Source organism: Filicampus tigris, chromosome 8, assembly GCF_054856515.1.
Source record: "Filicampus tigris isolate MCC_2025a chromosome 8, RoL_Ftig_1.0, whole genome shotgun sequence".
NCBI lineage: Eukaryota > Metazoa > Chordata > Actinopteri > Syngnathiformes > Syngnathidae > Filicampus > Filicampus tigris.
Window position 1 is genome coordinate 26,622,389 of NC_141224.1, and position 15,604 is coordinate 26,637,992.

Genomic DNA, 15,604 nt, shown 5'->3' on the forward strand with positions numbered 1-15,604 from the left:
ACTAACAAAATAACTTACACTTACATCGTGAACAAAAACAAGGCATGTTTGTTAACCCAACAAAATGAAAACGTTACTTTGAAAATGAGAGCTCACTGAAGGTACATTTACCTTTATAAATTCAACTATATCTCTAACTAAATGTCCCTTGTTTCTGTCTATCAATTAATATGAGCCATGAGCTCTCAGGGGACATTCATACATTGTCCTCGTCTGAGAAAGTCTAGCACCATAGCCAGATAGTCCTGAGACACTTAGACAAGGTCCGGAACCCATCAGCCAAAAATAACAAAACACCCGAACCAAACTCATAGTAAACATAATTATTGAAGTACAAATCAGAAATACTCTTAAACACCTAGTGACTCTCTCCCACTCGCGTTACCTCTGTGTTCCCTGAAGAAAAAAAAAAAAAAAATTATATATATATATATATATATATATATATATATATATATATATATATATATATATATATATATATATATATATATATATATATATATATATATATATATATATAACTTCCGGCGCCGCGCGAGTGGCAGCCCGCTACAGTAGCTCCGGCTCATCGGTGAGCCTTTTCGTGTGTTTTTGTTCTTTAATATTACTCTACCTCATACCTTTTTCGTATAATTGATAGTCGTAACTTGCGTAGCAATGGACACCCAAACTGCGGTATTCTTGCTGCTGCTGATTGCTATTTTTTTCGCGATCGTGTCCGGCGACTTGGCTCGGAGCCGAGCCCCCATTGTTTACAGCCGGAATCAGCTGTTAGCACTCCGTGCTAACCATGCGCTGGCTCCCGGGACGAGACCCGATATCCCCCGTGAGCTGAGGAGGAAGAGACGGGGATCTCGTGCGGGGGGAAAGGAGGAGACGATACCATCCCGTCCTCCCGTCCTCCCGTCTGTTATCATGGGGAATGTTAGATCGCTCCCCAACAAGATGGACGAGCTAGCGGCGCTTACCCGGCACGAGAGGGACTTCCGGGAGGCTAGCCTGATGCTATTCACGGAGTCGTGGCTAACAACGCTAACGCCGAACGCGGTCGTAGAATTGGACGGCTTCCAAATCATACGCGCGGACAGGACGCTGGAGAGTGGAAAGAGGAAAGGAGGAGGGCTGGCTGTGTTTGTGAACGATAGATGGTGTAATCCTGGGCACATCACGATTAAGGAGCAGCTTTGCAGCAGGGATATTGAGCTGCTAGCTGTTGGCATGAGGCCATTCTGCATCCCGCGAGAGTTTAGTCACGTGATCGCGGTGACCGTCTACGTCCCACCAGCTGCCAGCAGCGACACAGCCTGTGATTTCTTGACTGCAGCAGTGAGCAGGCTACAAACACAGCACCCAAATGCCCTGGTACTCATCTCTGGTGACTTCAATCATGCCTCCCCTTCCTCCTCTCTGCCTTCATTCACACAGTATGTCACCTGCCACACCAGAGACAATAAAACACTGGACCTTTTCTATGCCAACACCAAGGAGGCATACACATCACTGCCCCTCCCCCCGCTGGGCAAAGCTGATCACAACCTGGTGGCTCTCCAGTCTGTGTACAAACCTCTGGTCCGCAGGCAGCCAGCTGTGACCCGCACGGTTCAGAGATGGTCTGGAGAGGCCGAGGAGGCCTTAAAGGACTGCTTCAGCACAACTGTGTGGGAAGTATTCAGCGATGCTCACGGGGAAGACATTAGTAGTCTAACGGACACTGTTACAGACTATATAAATTTCTGCATGGAGAACACCATACCCACCAGGACAGTAAGGTGTTTCTCCAACAACAAACCCTGGATCACACCAGACATAAAAGCTCTCCTGAAGGAGAAGAGGAGGGCTTTTGCGTCAGGCAACATAGAGGAGCGGAGGACTGTGCAGCGCCAGCTGAGGAGGAGGATCAGAGAGGGGAAAAGGTCCTACAGGAAGAGGATGGAGGAGCAGCTGCTGCAGAATAACGCCAGGGGAGTCTGGAGGGGCCTGAAGACCATCTCAGGCCACGGACAACCCAAGACCCGGACTGGGGGGGACCTGCAGTGGGCAAATGAGCTGAATCTCTTTTTCAATAGGTTCGATCAGATGCCTGCCTCCACTCAGTCTCTCCTGCTGCAGTCTCCACCTACTCCTCCTGCTGGGCGTGTCACCCCCTCCCCTCTTTTCTCCACAGTCTCCAGCTCCCAGCTACACCAGATAGCCACCATTCCTTCCTGTCCAGCCTTGGCCTTCACAACATCTCAGGTGAGGAACCAGCTGGAGAAGATGAAGGCGAGGAAGGCAGCGGGTCCAGATGGCATCAGCCCCCAGCTCCTCAAATCCTGCGCAGACCAGCTGTGTGGAATTGTCCAGCACATGTTCAACCTGAGCCTGAAGCTGGGCAGAGTCCCCCAGCTATGGAAAACATCCTGCCTGGTCCCGGTGCCAAAGACCCCCCACCCGAAGGAGCTCAACAGCTTCAGACCAGTGGCGCTGACGTCTCACCTGATGAAGACCCTGGAGAGACTGGTCCTTGTCCACCTGCGCCCCCTGGTGAGCTCCTCAATGGACCCACTCCAGTTCGCATACCAGCCTGGCATCAGTGTGGATGATGCCATCATCTACCTCCTCCACACTTCACTCTCCCACCTGGAGAAGGCGGGGAGCACTGTGAGGATCATGTTCTTTGATTTCTCCGATGCTTTCAACACCATCCAGCCCACCCTACTGGGAGACAAGCTGGAGCGGGCGGGGGTGGCGCACCACCTCACCACATGGATCCAGGACTACCTCACAAACCGGCCACAGTATGTGAGGACACAGGACTGTGTGTCTGACGTGCTCCTCTGCAGCACGGGGGCCCCACAGGGAACTGTCTTGGCTCCCTTCCTGTTCACCCTCTACACCTCGGACTTCAACTACAACACCCCTACCTGTCACCTGCAGAAGTTCTCTGACGACTCTGCGATTGTCGGCCTCATCACAGGCGGAGATGATCGGGAGTACAGAGAACTTACGCAGGGTTTTGTGGACTGGTGCCAGCAGAACCGCCTCCTGATCAATGCGGGGAAATCCAAAGAAATGGTGGTGGATTTCGGTAGGCGCCAGCACTCTTCACCTGCACCAGTGAACATCCGGGGAACAGATGTTGAGAGAGTCTCAACTTACAAGTACCTGGGTGTTCATCTGAACAATAAACTGGACTGGTGCGACAACACAGACGCCCTCTATAGGAAGAGTCAGAGCAGACTCTTCCTACTCAGGAGACTGAGGTCTTTTGGGGTTCAGGGGACACTCCTCAGGAACTTTTATGACTCGGTGGTTGCATCGGTCATCTTCCAGGGAGTGGTCACCTGGGCAGGCGGCGTCTCGGCCCGGGACAAGAAGCGGCTGGACAAACTGGTCAAGAGGGCCGGCTCTGTCCTGGGCTGCTCCCTGGATTCTGTGGACTCGGTGGGGGACAGGAGGATGTTGGCCAAGCTGTCATCAATGCTGGGCAACCCGGACCACCCCCTCCAGGGCACCCTAACAGCACTCCACAGCACCTTCAGTGACAGACTGTTACACCCTCGCTGTGCAAAGGAGAGATTCCGCCGTTCCTTCTTGCCTGCTGCTGTCAGACTCTTTAACAAGAACATTGTGTAGTCTATACAAACTGGCGGTCATTAGTGCAATTGTGCAGTCCTGCACCTGAGCTCATATCGTGCAATACCCAATATTCCCCACTACTGTAATACCGTGCAATACTCAACATTCCCCACTACTGTTAGTCTAGTTTTATTTTTATCCAATGCTGTTCCTTACATTTCACTACAGCACTGCAGCACTGTCACTTAGAGTATTTTTTCCTCTGTACTATGTACAGGCCGAAATGAGTGTTCCTCATATTTTTTATGTAGATGTAGGTTGGTGTGTATACACATGTGTATATACACATGTTACTGCGTATATCTACATAGGTTTGATTCTAAATGTTTGCCGTCAATGTTATACATTAATGGCCACATTATGCCGCCGCCCCTGTGTGACCTATATCTTTGCTACTGTAACAATGAAAATTTCCCCACTGTGGGATCAATAAAGGCACTCTTATCTTATCTCCCGTGCCTGCAAACTGTGTGCCAGGATAAACAAAACAAGCAAGGCACCCTCCAGTCCTCACAGGACAATCAATATTAAAACATCAAACAAACACTCATTTACACAAAATATTCCATGTACACTAATACAAAATCACAACTACAAATACAACATTTCAAACCAATCAAAGAAAATTAACAAGCATACCTCACTGCGCTCACCAAGGATGCTTAATGTTAAATGATCTTCCCTTCTGTTGTTTAACACAGGCGTCAAGGTCCCTTTTGCGTGCAAAAAAAGCATGGGTCAAGCTAGAGCCTGGAGATCAAACTTTGTGGCTCAGGATCACACAAAGCAGCTTCCTGATTATCCATCCATCCATTATCGATACCGCTAATCCTCACAAGGGTCGCGGGGCGTGCTGGAGCCTATCCCAGCTGTCTTCGGGCAGTAGGCGGGGGACACCCTAAATTGGTTGAGCTTCCTGATTACTCACACCTTTGTGGCTACCTTTATAGGTCTCCCCCTTGGGAAGCTACGGTGTCACTCAAAGGACAGAAAACCCAATACACATTTCAAAACTTCACACATCAACCATTCAAAGCACATTCAAAACAGAAAAAAACACTCTTCATTAGATTTTTATATTTATAGAAAGTAAACAAAGACACATTTAAGTAATAAAACCTGCTTTAGTCCAGACAAAACATGTTAAAAAAATAATAATATTAACACTGAATCACACCTGTGAAAATTAACATGTGGTATTCCATAGGGTTTGGCATCGGGACCTAAATTGTTTATTATTTACTTGAAGGATATTTACACTGTCTCAAATATATTAAAATCTGTAATATTTACTCATGATAAACACGTATTTTGCTCAAGGGCTAACATGAGGCAACTAATACAAACTAGAAAAGGAATTCATTGTGTTTTAAAAAGTGGTTTGATTGCAATAAGTTATCATAAAATTTAAATAAAATACACAGTGTGGGGAAGTGTGGGGAAATGTCGATAAAAAACGGGTGTCAAACTCAAGGCCCGGGGGCCAGATCCGGACCGCAACATCATTTAAAACGTTTGTTTGTTTGAAATATGAAAAGTGAGGGCCAATATAAAATGCAGGTGTGTTTCAGGTTTAGAAAAAAAAAAAATATAGGTGTTTTACGGAACAGTTCAGGATAGACCATAATAGGCCTGCTGCTTCAGTTTATTCCTTTTTTGTAATGTGCACTGTAAGAAACAAGAAGTTCAGTTTACTTCAAAAATATATTTATGTGGGAACTTGTTGTCTTACAAATAATGAGTAAATTTAACTTGAACTCTTTATGCTTAAGCAAGCTGTTAATATTGGAGGTACAGCACTACCACCACTTAATTATTTTGAATCTCTAATTGTAAGTGTAAGGGCTGTCACTTGTAGAGCGTTTATCTACCTTTGGTACTCAGAAGTGGTTCACACAGTGTGGGAGGGGCATATAGCTACGAAAAAATCCAGAAGTTCCAAATACTTAATTTGTTTAAAACATGCAAACTCAAGACAACTGAGTATTTTTTTTTTTTTTATCACAAAATATTAACAACATTTAAAATCAGTGTTTAGAAAAAGTTACCAACAAGTGTGTAAGTTCAACACGATACTTCTGAGTACCGGTAATATAAATGTTTGTTTACAGTGCGCTCCGGAAAGCCTCTGTGCACTGATGAGTTCTGTGTTGTGTTGTCGTGGGTGCGTGGCAGTGCGGAGAGAAACAGGTTGCGCTTTAATCCCCTTTTTAAAATCAAAGTTGGACAGCCGTTACAAGTATGCAGTGAAATGTAGAAGATACAACATACTGTATAACACTTGGTTTCCCAAGAACTCAAATCACAGCAAATTCGCCAACCAATGTTTTCAATCTCATTCAAACAACCTAAATAAGCAGGTCAACAGGCATTAAAAACAATATTAACTGAAAATAAACCAAATATAGCATATTGAACTATTTATAAAGATTGGGGCATGATGGCAGAGGCACTTGCCTTTTCAAAATCAAAGATAGATCTTACATCTACAACTGAAAAACAAACTCCTTGCCAATGTTGAATACATATCCCTCACGCTTGTACTTAAACTTCAAATATCAGGTTAACAGATTGCAAAACAGTACAATACAATATACTTGAACAACAGACTCTCTCCTGTTGTCCGCAATGATTTACTTAATACAATAGGATGTCATGCTCAAAAATTCACATTTGTGGGGAGTTCCACGTCTCCCTACCTCAATCTGACACTCAAAATACAAACCTTTAAGAAAAAGTGCTTCGTCTCCACGCTACTTGACAATAGACAACAGAAAAATCACACAAACTACAGAAAAGACAGCATCATCAAATACTCCAACGAGGCGATCACAACACAAACAATGCGTACAGAATCAAATAAATACCATCAAATGACACTCAGAAAGCATGCGCAATCCGCTCGTAGAAAGCAGCTTAAAATAAACAATTTAACGCATGGCATTTTACAAACAAGCTTACAATTATTGACAAAAGCATATTGTTTTCCACAACAAAAAGTATTGATAAAAACTGGCGACTCGGACAATCCCCAATTGCCCTATCTCATGAACTCTGTATGTACATCATGAGCCGTAGTTATTGGAGTCGTCCCGCAACAGGCTGCTAATCAGCTGCGCGTTCCTCCGAGGCCCTCAGCGGCACTCGGGCGCCCTCTTGGCACAAGGCTCCCAAGCCTTTCTGGTGGCTACCGCTGGCCAAGCGGTCACACCTTCACTTCCACTAAACTACGTCAAACAAACTGTACAGCAATCACACCAACAAGTAATAACAGCACAACAACATATTTAGAGCACTTTACACAACACTGCTTAAGTAAATTACGTCAATAACAACACACAAGCAACAAAAATATCAACCACTGCACACCAATAAATTCCTGAATTTCAGAGCATGTATCTAATGCTTTTTTCGGCCACGTTCTTCCCAACTCTACAATATGATAGAAACAGCACCGGGAAATTTTGTGTAAACATGCACTTTTCACTTCCTTGTCATTAAGCATTTTCTTCCGTTTGCTCAGGACCCAATGGGTTATTTACATAAATATATATATATATATATATATATATATATCCCTGCCCAAGATGGCCACCGCACTGGGGAGACCTTGGGGTGAGAGTATCCCCAGTCTAGCTAATGTCCCTGCCCAAGATGGCCGCCATACTGGGGAGATCAAGTGGCAATAACACTGGTCGACTGGAAATGAATGGTGAAATTGTGTGGGTTTTTTAAGAGTGAGTGAGTTGAATGTGTGAGAAGTAGGAATTTTGGGGGTGTTGAAAAGCTGAATGTGAGTTGAATGAGTTGAATGACTTGAATTTGTTGAAATTGGGAATGTGTAAATGTGAACAGTTGAATGTTCCAATCGAAATGAATGGTGAATAGTTGAATTTTTGTGTTTTTTTTAAGTGTGAATGAGCTGAATGTGTGGGAAGTAGGAATTTTGGGGGTGTTGAAAAGCTGAATGTGAGCTGAATGAGTTGAATGACTTAATTATGTGGACATTTGGAAGGTGTAAATGTGAAAAGTTGAATGTTCCAATGGAAATTAATGGTTAATATTGGAATTTTTGTGGGGGTTTTTTAAGGGTGAATGAGTTTAAAGTGTGGGAAGTAGGAATATTGGAGGTGTTGAAAAGTTGAATGTGAGCTGAATGTGTTGAATGACTTGAATTTGTGGAAATTGGAATGGTATAACTGTGAAAAGTTGAATGTGCCAATGGAAATGAATGGTGAATAGTGATTTTTTTGTGGATTTTTTAAGGATGAATGAGTTGAATGTGTGGGAAATTAGGAATTTGGGGTGTGTTGAAAAGCTTGACAAATATGAGTTGAATGCGATGAATGTTGTCGATTTCAAATTGGAATGATGTGAATGTGAATTGTTGAATATGGCAATGGGAATGAATGGTGGGATTTTGTGGGGGTTTTTTTACGGGGGAATAAGTTGAATTTTTGGGAAGTAGGAATTGTGCATGTTTTGAAAAGCTTTATCAATGTGAGTTGAATGAGTTGAATCTTGTTATTTTGAAATTGGAATGGTGGAAATGGGATATGTTGAATATGCCATTGGAAATGAATGTTTTTTTTGGGGTGAAAAATGGGGAATTTTGGGGAAAACGTAATTTTTTTGAACGAAAAAAAATAAAAATAATCCATGTTGGCCTTCGCCTTCACACAATAAAATAAGGCTCTCATTGGATTGTAAGAGAAAAAAACTGGATGGGGACACCAAAACAAATATATTGAGCCTTAGAACATATAACTTCATGTTGTTTGAGATGTTAATCCACAATCCCAAACCACAAAGTGTTTTGCAAACATGAAGTGAAGTGCACAGCCTGGGGACAGAATTTGAATGACCATGTAGCAGAATGGCTACCACAATCTCTTCATCAAACTTGACAAAAATAATAATGAAATGTATGGTGTGATCGACTTATCCTAAGTATGGTTTAAATTGGCCTATTGAGACCATGCAATCATGGTATATATTCGACAGAAGTTTGAATGGAAACTCTGCGAGGCCGGATCTTAGCTCTCTGTGTTGTCTTAAAAAAATAAATGTCATGCTCCGTCGATTCCTTGCAAAGACAACAAATGGCACACCGTATGCGGCGGCTTTGGATTTTAAACAGGTGCTTGTGTAACCGGTTCTCTGCGTTGTGTTCAGTGTGTTGGTCAAGTAGACTCAAACTGGGTCTCACACGGTGTTTTATTTGTCGACCTGTGTACATACAGTGACTGACTATAAAAAGACTGGTGTGCAACTCCTACAGCCCTGCTGGCTCCCCTCGGCCACATCGAGTACGAGAGTGCAGGGTAAACAAAAACCGCAAAATGTACAATAAAAAAACATACCTCTGTACATATAATGACACGTGAGACTGGTGTGTGGTCCTACAGCCCTGGGGTCTCACTTATCAACGCTGCGTACGCAACTTCCTGCCAAAGTATGTGACCTATCAAAAAAAAAACTTGACGGGAAAAATTGCGCAAGTGTACAGCGGCCGGACTTATCAAAGCTACGTGCGCACAAAGCAGGCGTGAAAGCTGCGTATGCAATCTGCAATCTGCTGCCTTAACCATTGCCACTTCCCTGGTATTTTTACCTGAACGCCTAAAAAGGTGCACCCAAAGTAAAACTGAAGCTGTACTTGGATCATTTGGAGTATCATCATAGTTTTGGTCTCTTTTTGAAGATAACCACTTTGAAATTTTCTCCCCAACTGTCAGAATCGTTTTAAGTGTGAACGGCACTGAATTATGGAAGTTTGAATACATAAGAGAAGGCGGATTTTATGTCCGCCTATTTTTTTTTTCTTTTCCAAAGATCTGCATGGAAAATGTTGTATTAGGTTGTGGACTAAAATAACACAACATAATTACAGCTCAAAGGCTCCTCCAATTCCATTTCAAATTTGACTTTAATACAACAGAAAATGAGCATTTTACACAAGTTTTACTCAGGGGATGTCCAGGCGAACCAAAATTGTGCCATTTGAATCCCATTGCAATCATGTTGCAACCATGTTCACATACGTAGGAGAAAATGCTACTATTGTGGAATGCTTCAACAATCATGAGTTCTAATGAAAAGTAAGACTTGGCGCTATCATATCCTACATCCAGATAAAAAAAAAAAATGCAGAAAAATCCAAGAAGGTGACGCAATATGATGTGCGCTCTGACCCACAGCCCTGATGTTGCTGGGCTTTAAAAGTGTGTGTCACGCAAGTTACGCCCGGTGTTTTTGTTGAAAACAGTTTCCATGTTTTTTTTTAAGAATTTCATTGGCTGTTGAATGTGTCAATCACCATCTTAGCAATTTTGGTTGTGACTGCAAACATAACTGATGAATCATCCATATGTAGGGGTGGTACTATTTACGCATGGAATATGCTCATTGGCTGTTGTTGAACTCTGACATGGGAAACATTAGTTTATTGGATCAAGTAAGCAATCAATCAAACTAAGGTCCAGCCTACATTTTGAAAAGTCATCGTCGTCGAAGGTAACTCAATCTACGATGGAAAATATGTACATATGTAATATGTATATGTATCTGATAGCAACCAGTAACGGTTGCAGCAGCTAATAACGTGGCTTTATGGATGTCAGGCTTGTTGTGGACTAACTATATTACTTGAATACTTTTAGTGGACCCTTGTAGACGTATATGATCATTGATGATGGATTATGAAATTGTGTCGGACATTTGAGGATGAAATGGTGAGTTGAACATTTTTTTGTGTGTTAGCATTGTTTTGACTTAAATGCTTGCCGAGCCTGTAGATATGATTGTATCTTATAATGTTTGGTATCATTCGAATCTGCGGAAACTCAGTTTTCTAACCATATATAACATGCCCAGGAATGCTTTGAAGTTGTTCAGTATGTAGTGAATGTCCCGTGTGCACGACCCGCAAAACCACCCGTGGGTGGTTGGAATGGCAAAGGGTATGTGTCCCTTTCCCCCGAAAATTGAGGGGAAAAAGTGCGCACATGTACGGAACATGTACGCTTTAACCTATCCGTACGCACATTTTGGGAACAAGAAAATTCAGCAATGCAGTCGGTGAGGTGGTGAATTGAAGATCATGCCTCTGACACGCGTCCAGTTTCACTTACATTGCACGGATTATACTTATAGATTTTGCACTTCATGTGCAACTTTATTCTTTGTTTCATCTGTCCTTTTATAAAGATGCTGCTCATGCTTTTTAAACTGCCCTTCTGGAATAAATGAAGTGGTTTGATTGCAAATCACGTATTTGTCCGGTGTGGTATGGGGGGGGGGCTGAGAAGCTTCCATCTCGTAAATCTAGAGGAATAAACAAAGGGCACAAAACCACTCTATTCTTTTATTATCACTTTTGCACTTATTGTATACTGTCAATGAAAGACTGAACAGTGCTTCAATTCCTTGATCGTAGGCATCGATGTTGCGACAATACGTCACAAAAAAAAAAAAAAAAAAATATATATATATATATATATATATATATATATATATATATATATATATATATATATATCAACTTGCGGGGGTTTGGATTTACTTAATTCAGACGGTTGCACATAAATAAAAATAACTGACGGAATTGTCTACTCTTAAAAATATTTAAACATAATGTAACGAATTGGGTTATTTGTGTTATGGTGACATTTGTGTTTTGCTGAGTTGTGTTGTTCCCGAGGTGTCTAAATGCATCACATTTGCAATGTTGATGACAAAGCTATGGCCTCCATAAATTGAGCTCATGTTCCCTCGTTAATGTACCTCTTTTTTACCAAGAGGAAATTCGTTGTTTGAATATTCTGAGTGATTAGTACATCAAACAAAATATAAAAATGGTCTAATAAGGCCAAGTCAGTTACCACAACAGAAGTAATGTCAACCCCTTTTGAGATAACCAATTCCAGAGTGTGACCATGAATGTGAGTCAGTTCTTTAACATGCTGACACAAACCAAACATGTCCAATATAGAAGAAAATTATTTGGCATTGCCATTCTTCATATTGTTAATGTGAATGTTGAAATCCCCGGTTAAGATAAAATGGTTGAAATCAGGAGAGACGAGTCATAATAATTCGGAAAAACAATAAAAAATGGATTAGATTGATTCATCCTGCGAGTTGACTGTAACAGATTATTTCTTGTTCTAATTAATGTAGGGATTCCACTGGGTCCAAGCTTGTTCAGAGAACAGCTATCAATGACAAAATCACTATAGCAAGAGCACATAATGGCATGTTATCTTTGAATCTCAGAGAGGGTGCTCTGCATTTCTTGGTAGCTGGTGGTCACTGGAGGCCTGATTGCGTTAGAGACAGCCTTTGCAGACACTTTGTGATGTGTTGTAAATCTGGTGATGAGGCAGAGTTCAAAGTTGTTTGCCTCTCTGTGTCCTTCGGTCTTATCTGCACACACACGTTTGGGTTTGCCATCCCAACAGTATGATGCAAGTGTGCTCCAAGTAATCTGTATCCAGTGAGATTTGGATGCACACCATCAGGTCTGTAGCGTCCCCTGCAGTTCCAAAAGATGTTAAAGTTATCGATGAATTTAACCCCATTGGCGATGCATGCTTGTGAGAACCATGTATTCAGGCCAAGAAGTCTTGAGAAACGTTTGATTCCTTTCCCCATACAGTAGATGGAATAGGGCGTGAAATGAAGACATGGTGTGTTCCATACTGACACAGGCTCTCCAACAGCAGAAAAAAAAGTATTTTTCAGGATCTCAGAGCCAGTTTTCCTTCTGAAAATATCAAAAGACCCTGCGTGAATTATGATCTTGATGCCATCTGGATGTGTAGACAGAATGGTCGGCAGGATCCCTGTCAGTTCCTTGATTGACCTATCTAAAAGCGTTACATTTTCAGTTTTTGCCATTCTTATATGCTGTGTTATTGAGTACCCAAATAGAATTGTGTCTATTTCCTTTTTTGTGGAGGTGGTGGTAGCTCGAGCCTTCCTGAATGTGGAATTTTGGCTTTTCCTCATGCTTTGGTTAGCCCTTGGTTGAGTTCTGGGGCTGTTTCTTATAGGTTTACTAATCATTGCATTGCAGTTAACTTCACACATATTATTTGAAGTTAACACGTCAGATCTATTGTGCAGTGTGATTTCAGCTGGTGGAGTGAGTACTGGAACTTTAACATTTCTGTTGGGTTTACCTCTGCAATGGACAACTTCAGACCAGGTCAGGGCTGGTGTTGATGACTTTGTTCTGGCACCAACACTGTCCCAGTAGGCGAGATCAGTTGGACCGTTCTCCAGCTATTCCAGTGTAATTTGGATACATCAAAGGAAGTGTGTGAGCCAGGTCTGTAGCAGGAGGCTTGGTACCAGATGTGGTCCGACCAATGAAGATTTCACTTAGTCCGTTTGTATTCGAAGGTTCCGTAGCCTGTACAGGCACTGCAAAAGAGTCAATAAATTACTTGTTTCCACAAATGTCTTGCAGTGTTTTTCAATCATCTTCTCCAGTTCTCTTATCCTCACACTCTGTACAGCTCACCAATACTGTCAGGTTTGGAGACATTATTCCTTAAGTGCTCTGGTGATAGCATACTACATCGAAAAAATAAATATTGTACTAAAACAATATATATATATATATATATATATATATATATATATATATATATATATATATATATATATATATATATATTGTTCCACTGTTTTATAAGTAACCAGGAGTTGTTGCCAGTAGAGATAAAAAGAAAGAAAAAAATCGGAAAAAAATGCAAGCAAAAGGGAGAGCAAGCAGGAAGCGTCCGCATGGGAGTGAAGCAGGAAGCGAAGCAGGAAGCTAAGCAGGAAGCAAAGTTCCTGCTTAAGTGTGTGTGTGTGTGGGGGGGGGGGGGGGTGTGCGTGTGTTTACACAACTATGATGGAATTTTTATTTTTTTTAAATTACGTGTTGTAGCTGCTGTCCTCATGAACAGATGCATTGAAAATTTCCCATTTTATAGGGTCACCCATTTTGGCATCTGTTCATGAGGACATCAGCTACAAGACGTAAATTAAAAAAAAAAATACAAATTCCGTCATTGTTTCCTAAATGTAATGTTTCAAGGTTTCAATTACTATGAAAACAAATATTTTTCTTCCATCATTCTTGGTTTTATTGGATTGATAAAAAGTGGTATTTTTTTACGCTTACATTTTTTATTTACTTTATTAAATGGCCATAGTTGTTTGGTCTACCCAGGTTGAATTGCCTTATAACAAATGCAACAACCTGTATGGAACAAAAGCAGAACCTTTAAGGGAAACGAAAAAGAGGCTTAATACACAGCTAAAAAAGGTGTTTAGGGAATGTATGTGATCACCATTTGATAAAAAAAAAAAAAAAAAACAACATTGGGTTTATGTGTGATATATTTACACGTAAAACCTCTCTTCAACTGCAGTAATTTTGCATGATATGGAGTTACTGATATGTTCTTCATTTACTTCTTTCACTTGCAGTATTGTTTGGCCAGTTTGTGGTGTTTCATACACTGGCCAGTGATGTTGTTGAGATCTATGACAGCTCCTCAACAGATTCATCGCTTCTCTCATCGATTTATGGCTCCCATTCAGGTGAAAATACAGACTACTGTACATTAGCAAGAATAACACACTTGTGTGTGCGTCTGTGTTTGTTGTTTGTGTGTGTTTTGCTGGACTACAGGCATCCAAAATCTCATCTAATCTATAGTTTTTAAATTTGTTGTCAAGGACTTTTGAGACACCTCACATAGCAAATTTAACCAAATAAGAAAAAGAAGAATCTGGTGCACCTTATGAGCTCACTTCACTGGCCCAAGTTGTACTACTCGACAAAGGTTAAAGCATAGTAATAATAATCCTGAAATAATGAGAATTGAGTAAATAAAAAATGCAATCAATCTGTTGACAACTGATTTCACATATTGTTTACAAGAATATGATACAATATAAATAATGCATGTCTTTTTTTCCAATTGATAAGATAATTATTTTTTGTTCCCAATTTAAATGAAATTGTAAATGTAAATCATTTTGAAAGCCACACATGTTTTTCATCCAACTGAGAATATAAACATGAGAACACAATGGGGTGGTTTATGGTCATTAACATGAGTGACATTGTGTTGAAATAATTTTGACCATGTCACATTTGCTTTTACATTTCAGGGGAGACACTCCCTTTGAGCTCCGGAAACAAGGTAACACTGACGTTTAGCTCAAACGGAACTGGCACGGCAAAAGGGTTTCATTTTGTTTACCAAGGTAAGGCTTCTTTTTAAGAAAAGGTTTCCTGATTTTGACATTGGCTGTCTTGATTGAGCCTTAAGGTCCAATGAGTATAATTATTACGTCAGCTTTTGATGTTTTGTAAATGTACTTTAACCAGTCACTCATTCTATAACTGTGTGTGGCAGAGCACAACATAGCAGAATATGGTGTGCAGTGCTTATCAAGGCGGAGCAGAAAACAATAATGCATGACACAAGAGGGGACTCATGATGTTCTTACCATTCCCCTCTACCTCCTTTGTCTTTCTGTCTCTCACACATTGTCTCTCTGTCTATCATGACTACCCACCACTCTCCTACTGCTATCTTTGTCTACTCCCTCTTTCATCTCATTCCTAGCTGTCCCCAGGACGAGTTCCTCTCAGTGTAGTTCGGTCCCGGAGCCCCGTTTTGGAAAGCGTGTAGGGAACGATTTTGGAACCAGTATGGTTGTGCTGTTTGAATGCAATCCAGGCTATCTGCTGCATGGTGCCACTGCCATCAAGTGTGAGGCTGTGCCCAATGCCCTGGCCCAGTGGAATGGCACTGTGCCCACATGTGTTGGTAAGTAGCCTCACCCGCCACACTGGATTTTCTCTCCACAGTTGCACACCGATGGATCCGGTGTGTTACATAAGATAATGTCTGTCACCGATTTCAAAGCATGGATTTATTTCTGTTTTGGTGAGAAGCTTTATGTTTCA

General features: G+C 41.6%; 1 protein-coding gene across 11 annotated transcripts in view; it reads left to right on the forward strand.

Moving 5' to 3' along the window:
- Positions 1-15,604, forward strand: part of LOC147144176 (CUB and sushi domain-containing protein 3-like) — a 708,031-nt gene that overhangs the window by 340,519 nt on the left and 351,908 nt on the right. For all 11 annotated transcript variants that reach the window (XR_015087713.1, XR_015087712.1, XR_015087709.1 and 8 more), the window contains exons 33-35: positions 14,110-14,223; positions 14,800-14,895; positions 15,261-15,464. Coding sequence is in view for 6 of the 11 variants with exons in the window: in XM_086037008.1 (XP_085893134.1) it covers positions 14,110-14,223; positions 14,800-14,895; positions 15,261-15,464 (414 nt within the window). In the remaining 5 variants the exon portion in view is untranslated. The remainder of the gene's footprint in view (positions 1-14,109; positions 14,224-14,799; positions 14,896-15,260; positions 15,465-15,604) is intronic.